Source organism: Aplidium turbinatum, chromosome 11, assembly GCF_918807975.1.
Source record: "Aplidium turbinatum chromosome 11, kaAplTurb1.1, whole genome shotgun sequence".
NCBI lineage: Eukaryota > Metazoa > Chordata > Ascidiacea > Aplousobranchia > Polyclinidae > Aplidium > Aplidium turbinatum.
Genome location: NC_137482.1, coordinates 11,890,239 through 11,905,942, shown reverse-complemented (window position 1 = coordinate 11,905,942; position 15,704 = coordinate 11,890,239). Strand labels below are relative to the sequence as shown.

Genomic DNA, 15,704 nt, shown 5'->3' with positions numbered 1-15,704 from the left:
AATTATGAGGAGTGCCATTGAATTTTGGGCAAAATCAGGTTTTATAACTAAACTAAAAAATGGTCTGGCAAACTAAGGTATGATCATAACTGATCAGGAAAGGTACCATTCGTTAGCTTTAAGCCTGTTCTTTTCATCATACCAAACAGATAAGACATGCAAGTAGAGATGTACACATCATCATCATCCGTTCAGTCGTTTACGACTCTCGGTCACTCTATACGTTATCTTTCTCCACATCTCTCGATCCCACGCAGCCTCCTTCAATTCATGCACTCCCATGCCACTGTCATTTACAATCGTGTCAAGCCATCTTGTTTTCGGGCGCCCCCTTCCTCTTCCTCCGCTCACCAAACCAAGCATGATGTCTTTTTCCATTGATTTGCTTCTCATTATGTGGCCAAAATATGAAAGTTTCTGCCTGACGATTCTAGCTTCTAGGGATATGTCCGGTTTAATTTGTTCAAGAATTTTCTCGTTTGTTATTTTGGCTGTCCAAGGAACACGCAGTAACCTTCTCCAACACCACAATTCAAATGCGTCAATCTTTCTTCTGTCTGTTTTGTTCATTGTCCATGTTTCGCATCCGTAAGTTGCAATTGGGAATATTATAGTTTTGATCAGCTTCTTTTTTGTTTCTAATTTTATATCCTTGCTCTTCCAAATGCTATTCATTCCAACAAATGCATTTCTTCCCAGCGCTATTCTTCTCCTTATCTCTGGTGAGTTATTAGAATCCCAGCTTATTTTTGAGCCTAAAAATATGAATTCATTCACTGTTTCAATTTCTTGATTTTCGATCTTGATGTTTATGTTATCTGCTTTACCAGTTGTTATAATTTTTGTTTTTTTGATGTTGAGTTTCAATCCAGCCCTTTCACTTTCCTTTTTCACTTTGATGATTAAGTCTTCAAGATCTTGTGCGTTCTCGGCCAAAAGGGTAGTGTCATCTGCATATCTCAAGTTGTTTATAATTCTGCCACCGATTTTCACTCCTATATTGGAATTACTCAACCCTGCTCTCCTCATGACCATTTCTGTGTACATATTAAATAGAGAAGGAGATAAAATGCACCCTTGGCGTGTTCCTTTTTCAATTTTAAACCAAGCTGTATTTCCGTATGCTGTTCGAACTGTAGCTTCTTGATTTTCATACAATGACCTTATGAGTTCCAGCAGGTGCATTGGCGTTCCCATGTCTCTCAGACTACTCCAAAGAATGTTATGTTGGATAACATCAAAAGCTTTCGAATAATCAATAAAACACATGTACAGATCTTTTTTGTACTCCCTGCTGGTTTGCATAATCCATCTGAGATTTGCAATTTGGTCACGGGTACCTTTGCCTTTTCTAAAACCAGCCTGCTCATCTGGCATTTCTCTTTCAATAATTGAGCCCAGTCGTTTTTGGATGATTTTCAAAAGAATTTTGCTTGCATGAGGTATTAAGGCTATGTTCGTTAGTTTGAACATAGCCTTAATACCTCATGTATTAAGGCTATGGTTCGATAGTTTGAACATGTCCGTATGTCTCCTTTCTTTGGAATTGGAATAAATATTGATCTTTTCCATTCTTTTGGCCATTCTTGTGATTTCCAAATACATTGGCATAAGGCCAATAGTATTTGAATTGGCACATGTCTTAATAATTCTGCTGGAATTCCATCGACTCCTGGAGCTTTTTGTTTAGATAGTTGGTCTCTTGCCCAGATAACTTCTTTTTCCAGTATGTCAGGTTCAAGGTCAAACTGTTGACTTTTATGTTCTTCAATCTGTGGTTGCAGTTGAGGGTCCTGATATAACTGCTCAACATACTCCTTCCACCGATTCAAAATTGCTTGTTTGTCATGCAGATCTTCTCCATTTTCTCCACGTACTGTAGCATTCTTGGCCTTGAGGGTTGATCTTGCTTTCTTTACTTGTGAGTAAAGCTCTCGCATGTTCCCAGTTTTACTTGCTGATTCCATCTTCCTACATTTTTCTTCCCAATATATGTTTTTATCTTTCCCGACTTCCCAACAACCATGAGATGTACACATGGTTGTTGAAACCACGTGATTTCATACCATGGGGCGTGTTGTCACAGCTGTGACTACACGCCCCGTGGTGTGCATTTTTAATATTAAGAAACATAAAAAATTATTTATGCTTATACAACGAGGTAATATGCGTATTTGTTAAAATACAACGCTTTTTTAGGTAATAAAAATTAATATTAGATAATGATACACACATATATTCGATAGTGACACATAATTCTCAAGATGACATTTCTATTGTTTTTGACAATGGGCATAAAATTTTTACCAATATGTTGAAATTAAATTTTTTTGCATTTCGCATATTTTTTTATTCGTTCAGCCTGTATTAAAACCATTTTTTGTTGGTTTCTGTCATATTTTAGTCATAAAGCATGTGCAGAAATTTTGTGACACTACGCCCCATGCTCTGTGACAACACGCCCCGGGGTGGGGCGTGTTGTCACAGCCCATTCACTTGCATTAAACATGCATTTATGTAAAGACGAAATAATCCAGAAAAACTTTAGTTGTAGCAAAAAGAAGTCGAATGATACCTCTTTCAATTGCACTATCTAGCATCTCGATACCATTGGTACAGAACGAGATATATGCTGATTTGAAAAAATTGTGACAACACGCCCCACTTTGCCCTATACCTTTTTTCTCATTTGAAATGCTTTCGATTCCAAAGATAATAATTCACCCAATCGTTCTGTGCCCGATTTTGAAGCAATTGTAGCCTATTGTTGTTACGACCATTCTTATTTGTACGATATATGAAAGACTTGTCCAATTTGAAACAGGCTGACTAAAAGTAATTATAATCGGCTCGAATTTGTCCCAGAGCAAGTAATCAACATGCCTTGTTTTTCATCGTTGTTGCAAAAATTATGAAATTGGATTAGCCTACTTTCAGGCCTGGTGTAACAATAAAATCATTGCAAAATGTAAAAAACAGCTAAGTTATATTAATCTTCTCTGCTGATATCAACTAATTTAAGCTAAGTTATATTATATATACGTGATCAATCTGTTGAAGAAGAAAACATGAAACTGCTTAGCACGTAGCCTACGACACACTATCGTAGGAGCTCATTTGAAATATATTTGAATAATTTGTTCCAGAATTTAGTGCAAGGTTTTTTTCCTATTAAGTAGGCCTACTGCTTGTCTTCTATGTCGGCTATGCATTTGATATTCCGTATTGTCACCGAAAAATTTTGCCAACTAGTGTTTTTCTTTACTTTCCTGAATAAACGCAGGCTTGTCAGCTGATGCTGGGCCTTATGGTTGGAGCAACTCGAGTTTCGTAGATTTTTATTTAGCTATCTAGCCTATCCCTGTAAAATTTGGACAGAGTGAGCAAACCAACAACAGAGGCCTTAAGTTTAAAGCGCTCAACAATAAGAGCTTGGTGTTTGCAGGAGTTGCAGCACTCTTCTTCATAGCGCTCAGGACATACAAATGCTCTAGGCTAGCCTAGGTTACGTATAGTATGGAGCCGGTGAACACAATGCACCAGGACGATGGCTTGACTGCGCTTGAAGTAGCTGCGTGAACTTCAACTATGCCTTTTCGTGACCTGCACTTTCCGAGAAATAAAAACTAGGAAAACTTCGATACCAACTATAGTTTGTAGGCCAGGCTTCAGGAAGGCAGACAATAAGCATTTCTTTCGTTTTTTGTTGCAAATCCCTGTGGAAAGGTTTCAGGCCTTCAAAATGTCTCCCCGGGACCTCCTTGTCAACACTACTGTAGACCTATGACAGTAAAAAAAAGTTTGGAGCAGAAGTAGCTTATTTATGGTGAAAAACAGTTGCACTAATTTGGGGGTCAAAATAACTGCAACTATGCTGCAACGTTACAATTGAGGTGTAGGCTACAGTGCGGATCCGACAATTTCTCCTGTTGATAATTAATAATAATCATGTTTTATTTTGTGCCCATTGCGACAACATAAGCAGTAGGCTCGGCTACACTGCGATACAACAGGAAACAGCGGTCATAGGCTATAGTCTTCGAGTCAGTTTCTAAGCTGCCCTTACTTTTGGCATGCTATTCAGTGTCTTTGCCGGGACGCTAAATTTTTTTTCCCATGAGATTTCTGTCTCATTGATTCTAGTCACTCTAAGTCTAAAAGTAAGATTTTCCGAAAGTGTTTTGAGAGATTGGTTGATTCAGATTGCGAAATAACTATTTGCCAATGAAATTGTGCAATGATAATAAAATATAAGCTTTCCAGCCTTTCCCTAACCCTACTTTGTTTGAAAAGCTCTTGTGCACCGCAAAATTAATTTAAAGAAAAAAAAAAGTAGGCTATATGACTTCGACGGCGTCGAACTCTCGTTCTCACAAATACTAGGCAGAGGATGAAACCACTGAACCAACCGCGCTAACGAGCAAATATTGCATTCACACGGTTTTAATACAAACTTTTACCAAAATATGCAAATGAGACAGAAACCTCGTGGGAAAAAAATTTTTGCTGCCGGGACGCGAAATTTTTTTCCCCACGAGATTTTTGTCTCATTGATTCTAGCCACTCTAAAAGTAAGATTTTCCGAAAGTGTTTTGAGAGATTGGTTGATTCAGATTGCGAAATAACTATTTGCCAATGAAATTGTGCAATGATAATAAAATATAAGCTTTCCTTAACCCTACTTTTTTGAAAAGCTCTTGTGCACCGCAAAAATTAATTTAAAGAAAAAAAAAGTTTGACTACGACGGGCGTCGAACCCCCGTTCTCCCGATCAGTAGGCAGAGGATGAAACCACCGAACCAACCGTGCCAACGAGAAAATGTTGCATTCACACGGTTTTAATACAAACTTTTACCAAAATATGTAAATGAGACAGAAATCTGGTGGGAAAAATTTTTTCGCTGCCGGGACACAGGCCTCAGATTCGAATTAATTTTGCGTCTGAAAATTTTTTCAAGAAATTTTTTATTGCATGAACAGTTAACAAAGCTATTTATTTTTCTTCTAGATCTAGAAGATGCTTGCAAAACGGCATGGCATTTGCTAGGCAAAGGCATGACATGTGGCCTACGTTTTATGCAGTTGGCTAACACATCAGAGGTTTGTAGGAGGAGTGTTTGGGAACCGAAGTCTCGGGTTTCAGCCGAGGTCGGACTGAAGTGGGAGTCACAAATTCTTGAAAAAAGCAAAGTTAGAGTAATTTTTTTACCAGTTGATACTTTTACACTGCTACTTACGCTGCACTTGTCACAGTTATCACTTTTGTGAGAATAGCTTTCTTCTATGATTTTCTTTACCAAGCAGTAATTTTTCATTTAAAAGTATGCTTCTGATGACTAGGAATAGGGAAGGTAGAGGTGCTGTAGTTGTAGCCAGTAGTGTTGACAGGGGGTTACTTTTGGACCGGAGACCGAAATGATTTTAGGAGCCGGTAATATTTCTAAGAAGCTGCGGATTTAAAACTTTCTCGCATTTTTAGAACATAGTTCGTTTTTCTATGGAATGTATGGATTTGGGGCCCGACGATTCCATAGATACCAAGCCCAAATTATCCTCTCAACGGTCTTGGTTGTAACATAAAAAACCTGGTTGTGGTTTGTGGTTTAGCTCGGAATGGAGTTTGGGTCAATATCCCAAAAATATTTGGAGTGGAGTTTGGAGCCATAAACTTGGGAGAATTTACGTTTTAGTGTTCAAAATTTAAAAAAGCTCTGCAAATTTATGTTCTTAATCCGGCTTAATCCCTTTTAACGTTTTATTTATTTTTCTTGTAGGCTATTTTAAATGGCAAAAGCGTCTGGTCGTCTCGTTGTCTCCCTGTCGGTATGGGAACTTGTGTAACTTTTTCATTGTGCATATTACTTGCGTATTTCAAACTTGTATAATGTTCCTGTTATTGACAAATAAACCATTGATTGATTGGCTTCATTAAAAAAAGGAAAAACATGACGTTTTGTGAAAATTTATTCTTCGTCTGGCAACACTGAACTGATCTTTTGGGTCTTTGGGAGATTGTTTGTTGAAGTGTAAAACTTGAAAGGTACGGCAAGTCACGCCAATATAGGCTAATTTTACAAAGTAAACTATCATCACCTCTTCAAGCGGACAATGTATTACGATTATAAGAAAGAAAGGTTGTTTGTGAAGCTAATTTTAGAAATGCATGACATTTTCATGCAACTTATAAGCCAGTGACTAGCTGTCTCTGGCAATTAGTATTCGGAGCTGAAAAGAAGATAGGGTTCTCATTATACTAAGCCTTCGGGACTAATCAGAGTATGGTGGCCAGTTCCTTTCTCTCGGCCGCCTTTACTTCAGCAATTACGCTGACCCAATTTATTACAACTTGGGTAGAGGTGAGAGGTGTTTTGTCAATAACCAGCATAAGCGGGAAGTCGAACCAGGATTGCTTAATTGGAAAGCGAGCTCTTTACCCGCTGCGCCATCCCACCGCTGTTGTTGTACAATGCCATAATCTTATTCTTATGTGTTAATGTGTCATATCATAATTAGATGACAAAGAAAGAGAAGAAGGGACGCTCCGGCGTCAAGGCTATGAAAGATGTCGTAACTCGAGAATATACTATTCATATGCATAAAAGAATACATGGAATGTAAGCAATTTTTAATTTTGCTTGTATGATCGGATAGTTGAAATAAACAATTCAGTAGTATATTTTCTGTCAAACATAACCGATAATCAAAATATTCTCATTGCAACTTACAAATGGCTATGCGTCAAGGCCTGTGTGGGCTACTTGTATTTTCTCGGATGCAACCTAGTTCGTACCCTGAACAGTTCGTACCCTCAATTCGTACCCTGAAAGAATCGAGAGAAAAAATTAAAAAACGGAAGTCGCTGATCGCAGTTTTCGCAAACATTTTTAAATTTTCCCCCTGAACAGATCGAGAGAAAGATAGCACAAAGCCGAAGTTGCTGATCGCAGTTTCCGCTAACGCTAACCCTCGCTGATCGCAGTTTCCGCAAACATTTTTCTGCACTTTCCGCTAACCCTAATTCTAACCATACACTAATCTATGCTCTAACCCTTACCCTCGCTGATCGCAGTTTCCGCAAACATTTTTCCGTAGCTTCCGCTAACCCTTACCCTAACCTTAGAGTAATCTTTGCTCTAACCCTAACTCTCGCTGATTGCAGTTTCCGCAAACATTTTTCTGCAGTTTCCGCTAACCTTTATCCTAACTCTAACCATAGAGTAATCTATGTTCTAACCATATCCCTAGTTCTAACCCTCACTGATCGCAGTTTCCGCAAACATTTTTACGCAGTTTCAGCTTACCCTAACCATCGAGTAATCTATGCCCTCTAACCCTAACCCTCGTTGATCGCAGTTTCCGCAAATATTTTTTCGCAGTTTCTGCTAAATGCAGTTTCCGCTAACCCTAATCCTCGAGTTGTTTGCGGAAACTCCGATCAGCGACTTCGGCTTTGTGCTATTAAACTGCAATCAGCAACTTCGACTTTTTTAACTTTTTCCCTCGATCTTTTCAGAGTACAAACTGAGGGTACGAACTGTTCAGGGTACAAACTAGGTTGCACCCTATTTTGTCAACCATTGTTTAATGAAATTAGCTTTTGGTTGATCAGTCTTCTGTTTTTTTTTGGTTGTATCAATAAGGCAGTGGCTATTTGACCGGCTCCGGTCTTTTAATCCGAAACACTATTTGATTGGTCATGACGTTTTCTTTTTCTCTTTCAAAGCAAAAGATGAGAGAAGAAAAAAGTGCTTATATAACTTCTAAATTCAATAGTTTTATTCAACTGAATTAGCGGCGCATACAATGTTTCTCGGGATGGTATCCCCAAGGGTATGAGTTCGATACTACCCAGAAGCGTTTTCTATCGAACTAAATTGCCTGCTAAAAACCACTGCCTAAAAGTAACTTTGACATTGCTAAAACCAGTTTTTTAAAAGTAGTAGGCTAACGTATTGTAACTTTATACAGCCACCAAACTAACTTGTTGAGAGCAAAAATGTAATGCATCGTTCGGCAAACACGATCACATTCTCTTATGACAAACGGAAACTTACCCAGAGAAATTCTCAAATTCCAGCAAATTAAAAATAATTTAACTTTATTATTCATATTTGAAAAGACATAAAAATTCAGCTGTAGGCTATTCAAATTAAAAATTGACCACAAAAATGCAGCAGCCTAACGATTGAATCACTTAGGATAAAAATTTAGTTAAAAAAAAAATGCTTCCGGGTAGTATCAAACTCATTCCCTTGGGAACACCAGCCCGAGAAATATCGTACACGCCACTGATCCAGTTGAATAAAATTGTTGACTTTAGAACTTATATATGTACTGTACTTATTTTCTCCTCTCGTCTTTTGCTTTGAAATAGAAGGTAAAAGAAAAAATACGTCATGACCGGTCAAATAGCCACTGCCTATCAATAATGCTGCATTAAATACACAGAAGCACTGTCAAATTTTTACTTAGTTTCAATTCATTCTTACTTGCATCTAATGCTACCCATACCCATATAGTAGTCTAAATAGGGTTTAGTGACGATCAGATACATCATCAAAGTTATAACTAAGTAGACAGCATCAGGAAATTGTGATGCATACTAATTAAAAAACAAAGAGGTTTGGTTAGGAATCCCATTTTCTTTCTAAGATTGAACATGGATATTTTTTCTGGATGATGGTGGAAAGCTTAATTCTGGCAATTTCGCATTCTTGTACAAAGGTTTTAAAATATTGTTGCAGGCCTGGTCTGTCCGCCTCATTAGCTCAGTCGTTACGTGCCTGGCTTACCGCCAAGTGGCGCTGGTTTGACTCTCGAGGTGTGCTCTTGAGCAATGCATTTCAGGACTGCTCTCCATTCAGCGGGACCTAGTGAATGTACTAAATCCCCGGCAACAACACTTTAACAATCGGAAAACTTCACTCTGCCAATCTCGGTAACCGGCCCTGCGTCAAGAGCCTTTACAAGTTTGCGAAACTACCAGGAATAACCTATCAAGGCTTTGTCAGTCCGAGGATAACGATTTAAAACCAGCCAAATCAGTCACTGAGTAAAGTTTCCGTTTGTTGAAGTGGCTGGCTGAATTGAAGGTCTGAATGGCTAGTGTGGAAGCTACACCGTTATGGTTAGCGAATCGCAACTGCTGCTCGCTGTACTAGTGAGTGATCAGCCTTGTGCTGATGGGCGGGAAGAACGTCCCTTCTTCACGTTTGTTTGTTTTTTATTCAGAGGTTTTAAAAAGCGTGCACCAAGAGCGATTAAAGAAATTCGAAAATTTGCCTTGCAAATGATGGGAACTAAAGATGTACGAATTGATACCCGTTTGAATAAAGCTGTTTGGGCTCATGGTGTGCGGTGAGTCAGTTGTATGGACAGTATGATCATAAACGTAGCCAGGGGGTTAAAGGGTCCATGGCCCCTCTCAAAATTTCTAAATCTTTAACTGTCAATAATTTGTACTTCTAGCATTTTATGAGCAGAAGGTCGGTCATGAAGCCGGTCATTATTACGCCTGTTCCATACTCACTAGTGAGTCGTGTACTCAACTATAATTTTCGTCATTGAAATAGCATTGTGTCTTATTTGCAGTCAGTTTTCGCTGCGTCGAGATTTTCCCTCTGCGATTTCGAATTTTAAATGCTTAGTCAGCTTCTTATATTAGTTTTCTACCGAGTTTCTTATGAAAGCAACCCCTAAACAAGCAAATAATTGGATGGTGTTTTTCTACAAAATCTCAAGATTTTTAGAAATTTGTCGGAAAATCTGAAGAGCTGTTGACACTGAGATGCTGGATACCACAATGAAGCAACATTTTCGTCAAAAGCAAGGAAACTGGTCAAAATGTGTGCGCGAACTTGGAGGAAAAATTCGCTGTGTTAACAAAAGAAAACAGGAATTGTTAAGATGTGATGTTTTGTGCCTCAAGCAGGCCTCACATATTTTTGTGCGGACATTTCAAAAATAGGAGAATTGATTTTAGCTAGTTCAAGTTTGCATTGACTACAAAGATGAAGACTTAAAAAACATTTTGCTCGAATGACTGGAACGCTCACTATGAAGGCTAAACCCAATGAAACAAAATGAGATTCCCGGGGTAGTCAGCAATATGATAGTGCAAGAGATCGTCATCGAGGCTTGCGAGTCGTGAGGTATTTCTAGCAAAGAACAACTCCGTATTGTTTTGAGGTGCAATGAAAAGCAGCAGTGCATAAAAGCATCACATGATTGGCAAAACAGATTTTGTTTCAGCAGAATCACTTTCATGAAGTATTTTAGTCCATCTCTCTAGGATAAGAGTGGATTTCTAAAAGTGTCAGGCAGGCTTTGACAGCCTTCTTCAATAATGGCAGGTAACTTAAGTGGTAAACAAACACGCATTTGCAGTCTATGTAACCGTGGCGTCAGCCGCAACAACTGTTGAGGTTGAGAGATCTTTTTAGTGGAAGAAATGAGTCAAACCACGGCTCAGCGATAACTCCAGACATAGCCAGGGGGGCGAAAGGGGCCATGGCCCCCCCAAATTTTCAAAGTTTGGATTCCGAAGTTGAAAATATAATATAATTTGTAGAAACTTATACCGTTTTCCAAGTCATCTGGCTATTAACACCCCCAAGGACTTGTTTTAGACACACAGAAAGACACCAATAAATTTTGCAAATCGTAAATCGGGAAAAATTTACGCGATTTACGTGTCTTTTAACTAATTTGTGGAAGCAATTTCGGAATGGCTTACTCTGTTATGTTTTTGTGTAGTTAGTGAGTTTTTGTATAGCTGAGTTTTTGGTGTTCTCTAATTTAGCCGCAGGTTTTGCCCGTTGTGCAAGAGCTACCTTTAATAAGTTAATAGCTGTTTATCTGCTAATAAATTTCATACAAATATTACCCTAAAAGTGTTTCCAGAAAGCGCTATAATCCATTATTTGAGTGTAATTTTGCAAAACTTTTCCGGGGAGCATGCCCCCGGATCCCCCTAGAAGACGCGCCTTCGGCACGCTCTAACACCCCACCAGTTTTATTGCTTCCCTTGCTCAACTCACCAGGATACGCCACTGCACATCAGGTGGCGATGACTTAAATCGAACACTTTGTCGTTCTCTTCAATTCATCAAATATTTGGCCCCCTCCAAAAAAAATTTTCTGGCTACGCCACTGACTCCAGATTTCCTCTCATACTAGTATGTGCTTCATTACTATCGTAAAAGATTAATGCAGAGAAAATAAATCGAGTTGTTAGGCTGCTGGCCTAGTTAGTGAAAGCGATGAAAGGACTTTTAATTGTGATGGTATTTGCTAATAATGTTATAAATATTGATTATGTTTTAGTTATGGAAAAGTGAATTTTATATTGATAAAGCTAGCTACTAATCTTTCAAATGAGTAAATTAGTTTGCCAATTCAGCATTTTTTTGTTGAGGTATGCAAAATAATTAGTCAAAAATTTTGCCCCTCCCCCCCTTTAAAGTTTTTTATCTGGCTACGCCACTGATTATGACCAGCCTTATATCAACTCAAGGAGATAAGCAACGTTTTATTTGTATTTCAGAAACGTTCCTTATCGAATTCGTGTCCAGTTAGCTAGAAAGCGAAATGAAGACGAAGATTCGCCAAACAAACTCTATACTTTAGTCACCCATGTTCCCGTTGCGACTTTCAAGGGACTTCATACCGTGAACGTTGATTCTGATGAATAAACTTGCGGCTTTCGATGCAGTTTATTTTCATGAGGCAATAAAAGCTGAATACTTTTTTCTTTTTTGATTTTGTACTAAATGATCAGCAGAGCTTCAAAAGTTCAAATCAATTTTGCAAGTGCCAACACAGTTGGGTACATATTACATAGTGTGGTGGTGGTATTGACAGCGTGACAACATATCTCTATCGGTATTGTATGCCAATTTGTCACATCTGGAGGACTAAATTTCTTTTTAAGGAGCAATAAGTGACGAAATTTGTAAGCAGGTAGCTAAAAAACTTCATAACGATTCTTACGCGTGCTTTAATTCGAAAATTACACTGGTCAACAGCAAATTTTAATCAGAGATCCAATTAGGCGATTTTTGACGCTGATTCCGAAAATGTCTTAATTTTTTTTCCAGCACACCAGGTTTTTAAAGATGTTTGATATTTTGTTGTTTTAATTTGACTCATAGCGGCGCAACGTGACATAATATTGACCTCAAGCTTGCTCAATGCATGGTGATTACTCGTTACATTTAAAAACGTATTTTTTGTAACTTAATAGCCTACCAAAAGTACCCGAAATATTAAAATGAAAATATTTTCAAAACCTGATATGTGCTAGAGAAAAAACTAGCGCAGATTCGAAATCAGCGCCGAAAATTCGTCTTGAAAACTTTACTTGTATCTTCAATTAGAAAGATTAGTTAAAATTTGTTGACAAGTGTTATTTTCTCTACTGCGTAGGTGTAGCGCACTATTGAATTTAATTCTTGGAAAATTGAACTCGTAGCCTATGACGTTTTCTTTGCCTGCTTTTGTGCATCAATCGTTTTAGAATAGTGCAACATGAGGATTAATTCATGGCCTGTATGATCACTTCATGTATGAGTATGAAACCGTATGAGCTTCGTCGCGAAGAAGCCTCTCGGTCGACGGGCATTAGAGCCCAACCATTTTCTCCATTCCAAGATCTCTGCTCCCCCAAGACGTAGCATGGAGTACATTGAACAACCTAACTGGCAGATCACGTGTCTCTCGTCGACAATGTCCCGTTTCAGCAAATTTCATCGCCTCACAACTCGTGGAGAACGGGAAATAAAAATCGAGAGACCGTGAATCAGACAGGTCCGTCTTACAAGAAATAAAGGACCTCTGGAGGGTAACGACTCCAGACGACGACAACATCTCGGGTGAGTTCACCCCGGAGAAATTTTCCGCCGCCCTCCAGCTCATAAGCCAGATAAACCCTCGGGCCTTGACCACCTATGCCCGGAGTTGATACTCCATGCTGCTGCCTCCTTAAAGTCCTGGTTAAAAGACTTTCTTTCCTGCTGTTTTCGACACCTGAGAATTTCCAGAATCTAGAGAAGAGCCCTTGTGGTCGCAGTTCCTAAGCCGAAGAAGCCCCCAGGGGATGCGAAGAGCTACCGTCCAATCTCAGCGTGAGATCAACATTGATGGGGAGCACCTGCCCTACTGTGCTGAACCTACTTATCTCGGCATAACTCTGGACAGGTCACTCACGTACAGCCGACACTTGGAGTCACTGCGCAAAAAACTATCTACACGCGTCGCACTTTTGAGGCGATTGGCGGGTTTCGGCCGGGGAGCTGATGCAGACCATGTCATTCACCACTGCCTAATCCACCAGCCTCCACACAGTGCGCATGGCCTGAGGGCCCTGGACGACGAGACTGTTGAGTGGCTGATGATTTTCTGCCCTCCAATCTAGCCTGGAAAGATCTGCTCATACGCCGATGATGAATAGTGTTTTGGTAGTTACATTTATGATAGGCCTATCACTAATCAACCTGTATGAAATACTAGTTATTGCCTACCCACTATAGGCCTACTAACCTGTAAGAAAAACATCTGGAAAAAAAAATCACAAAACAAAATTATGACGTCATCAGAGGTGGGCAGTAGCGCACTACTTTTGTAGCGGCGCTACTTTTTTGGTAAAAGTAGCGGTAGCGGCGCTACTTTTTAGTTGGAGTAGCAGCGCTATTGTTTTTCCAAAGTAGCGGGAGAGGTGCTACTTTTTTTCAGTCGCACTCCCGCTACTTTTTAATTCAAATTGAAAAAAATGCTTGTTTTTTTGCAATAGGCTACTGGCGTGGTCAAGCAGCTATATAATCGTCTTGGTTGCAAAGTTTCGGTCTTTTCTAGCTGACGTCAACTTCTTCGGCGAATATCTCCGTGTGATGAAGTCTATCTGCCAGGCTTTAGACATTCTCCAGGGCGAATTCAAGGCATATTACGGAGTCCTGCTTCAGGGGCGCCGGAACGATTTTTGACTGGAGGGGACAAGATTACGAAAAAAGGGCACTTTTGTTTACTAAAAAGCCAATTTTTTTCAAGTTTTAACATAAGACATAGCGATTATGCTAATCTATTAGCTCACTATTTACTGAGTAAGGATAGCTTACATGTGTCCGATATACAAAAAAGGGCATCATGCTATGTTATCATGATGTAACCTACTGTCAAGCCTTAAAGCAGCCTGCGGCCATGGCCGCTAAATAATGCTTGAATGACCGCCAGTGCTACCACCTCAATCGGCCAAGTTTGGCTGCCGGTCTCTTCTATCCAATTGACGCAAAATTAGGTCAGCGCGTCATAATCGCAAACTGTTGCATTGTGAGAGAATGTTTGTTATTGATGGAATATATCCATCTCCGATCACCAGCGCTGTAGGCTAAGTCTTGTTTGTAATTCCCGACGTTTATTTTAACAAAGCCTTAATCCTAAGTGCTAACTTACATCGCCTGGCAATATTATCGTTTTTATGTCGATTCGATGTTGTCGGACATTGAATCGTTGTTAAAAAGGAGAACGGGTGGGGTATCTGCTTGACTTGAAGACCCATGGTCTCTTCGCAGATTCCCGTTGCTGGAAATTCCTTTTTTATTGCTGTACTTATTGTAACTTACTATATTTACCTACAACGAAATAAAATCAATCAATCAAAACGAGGTTAGTTGACATCCGAGGGGAAAATATTTTTGGATCATATTTTGCAAAAATTATGCTTCTTTTAGTAATGTCCTTCACATCATTGAAATACTTATTTTATTACCTTGCCGTCATCGTCAACACATGTTGAACGTTGTTTTTCGTTGCTAAAAAGAATTCTAGGGGAGTGGCGAACTTCTTTAAAATCAGCCACATTGGAGACACTCGTACGAGTATCGTTAGATAGTCCCGCAGTAGCGTACTCGATTACAATCCCGATTAAGCAGTTATTGCGTGGTGCAACGATTCTATTGTAGGACGTCGCCCAGGCCCAGACTTCAACAACGCTAAGTGATCATTTTTGCATTGTTTCAAGTTTAATTCTATTTACTTGTGCTATCGTTATTTTTTTTTTTGTATTTTGGTCTCCAAGCACGCAGATTTGACCGCCGAGAAGGAGCTTCCGGTAGGCCACGATGGCTACCGGAAAAAAAAACGAGTTTCAAGGCCTGTACTGTGTTGCAAAATTTTGTGTCGTAAATATTATTTTGAGGCAAAAATGAAAGATTATAATTAGGCTAAAAGCAAATAGCAGAAATTGTTATATTGCAAAATGTGCAGTAGCTTACATGACTTTAAAAGGGCACAATTGCCCCCCAGCTTCCGGCGCCCCTGTCTTGCTTACAACCATCACAATTTGCGGGAAGAAGTTGACCGAGATCAGTGATCTTGTGACCTGTGAGGAGTTGAAAGTGAAAGTCCTTGAAATGGTGAAGAAACGATTCAACAAGTGCTTCAACAACATGAAATGTGTTATGGCATCATATGTCTTCATCTCTCCTTCAAGACGTCGCGGCTACAATTTCTGCACTACGTTTTGTTTTGTTTTTTCATATCTTTATCCTGCATTGCGGGAAAGCGGACTTGAGCGCTATGCATCGGTGTACGCCTTCCGACGTAGGGGAAGATGAGGTAAGTTGTGCCAGTGGGTAAGTTGAGCCACCCCCTGTAACTCGAAAAATAAAAATCGCATCAACTTTCTACTGCCACCTACCTGACCGTTTATC

General features: G+C 39.4%; 1 protein-coding gene across 1 annotated transcript; it reads left to right on the top strand.

Annotated features, from left to right (window-relative positions):
• The first annotated feature begins 5,987 nt into the window (after positions 1-5,987).
• Positions 5,988-11,749, top strand: LOC145779411 (large ribosomal subunit protein eL31-like). Its single transcript, XM_082590997.1, has 4 exons — positions 5,988-6,040; positions 6,514-6,614; positions 9,232-9,357; positions 11,546-11,749. The coding sequence occupies exons 2-4, from the start codon at positions 6,514-6,516 to the stop codon at positions 11,691-11,693; spliced, it is 375 nt and encodes a 124-aa protein (XP_082447123.1). The 5' UTR covers positions 5,988-6,040; the 3' UTR covers positions 11,694-11,749.
• Positions 11,750-15,704: the final 3,955 nt, after the last annotated feature.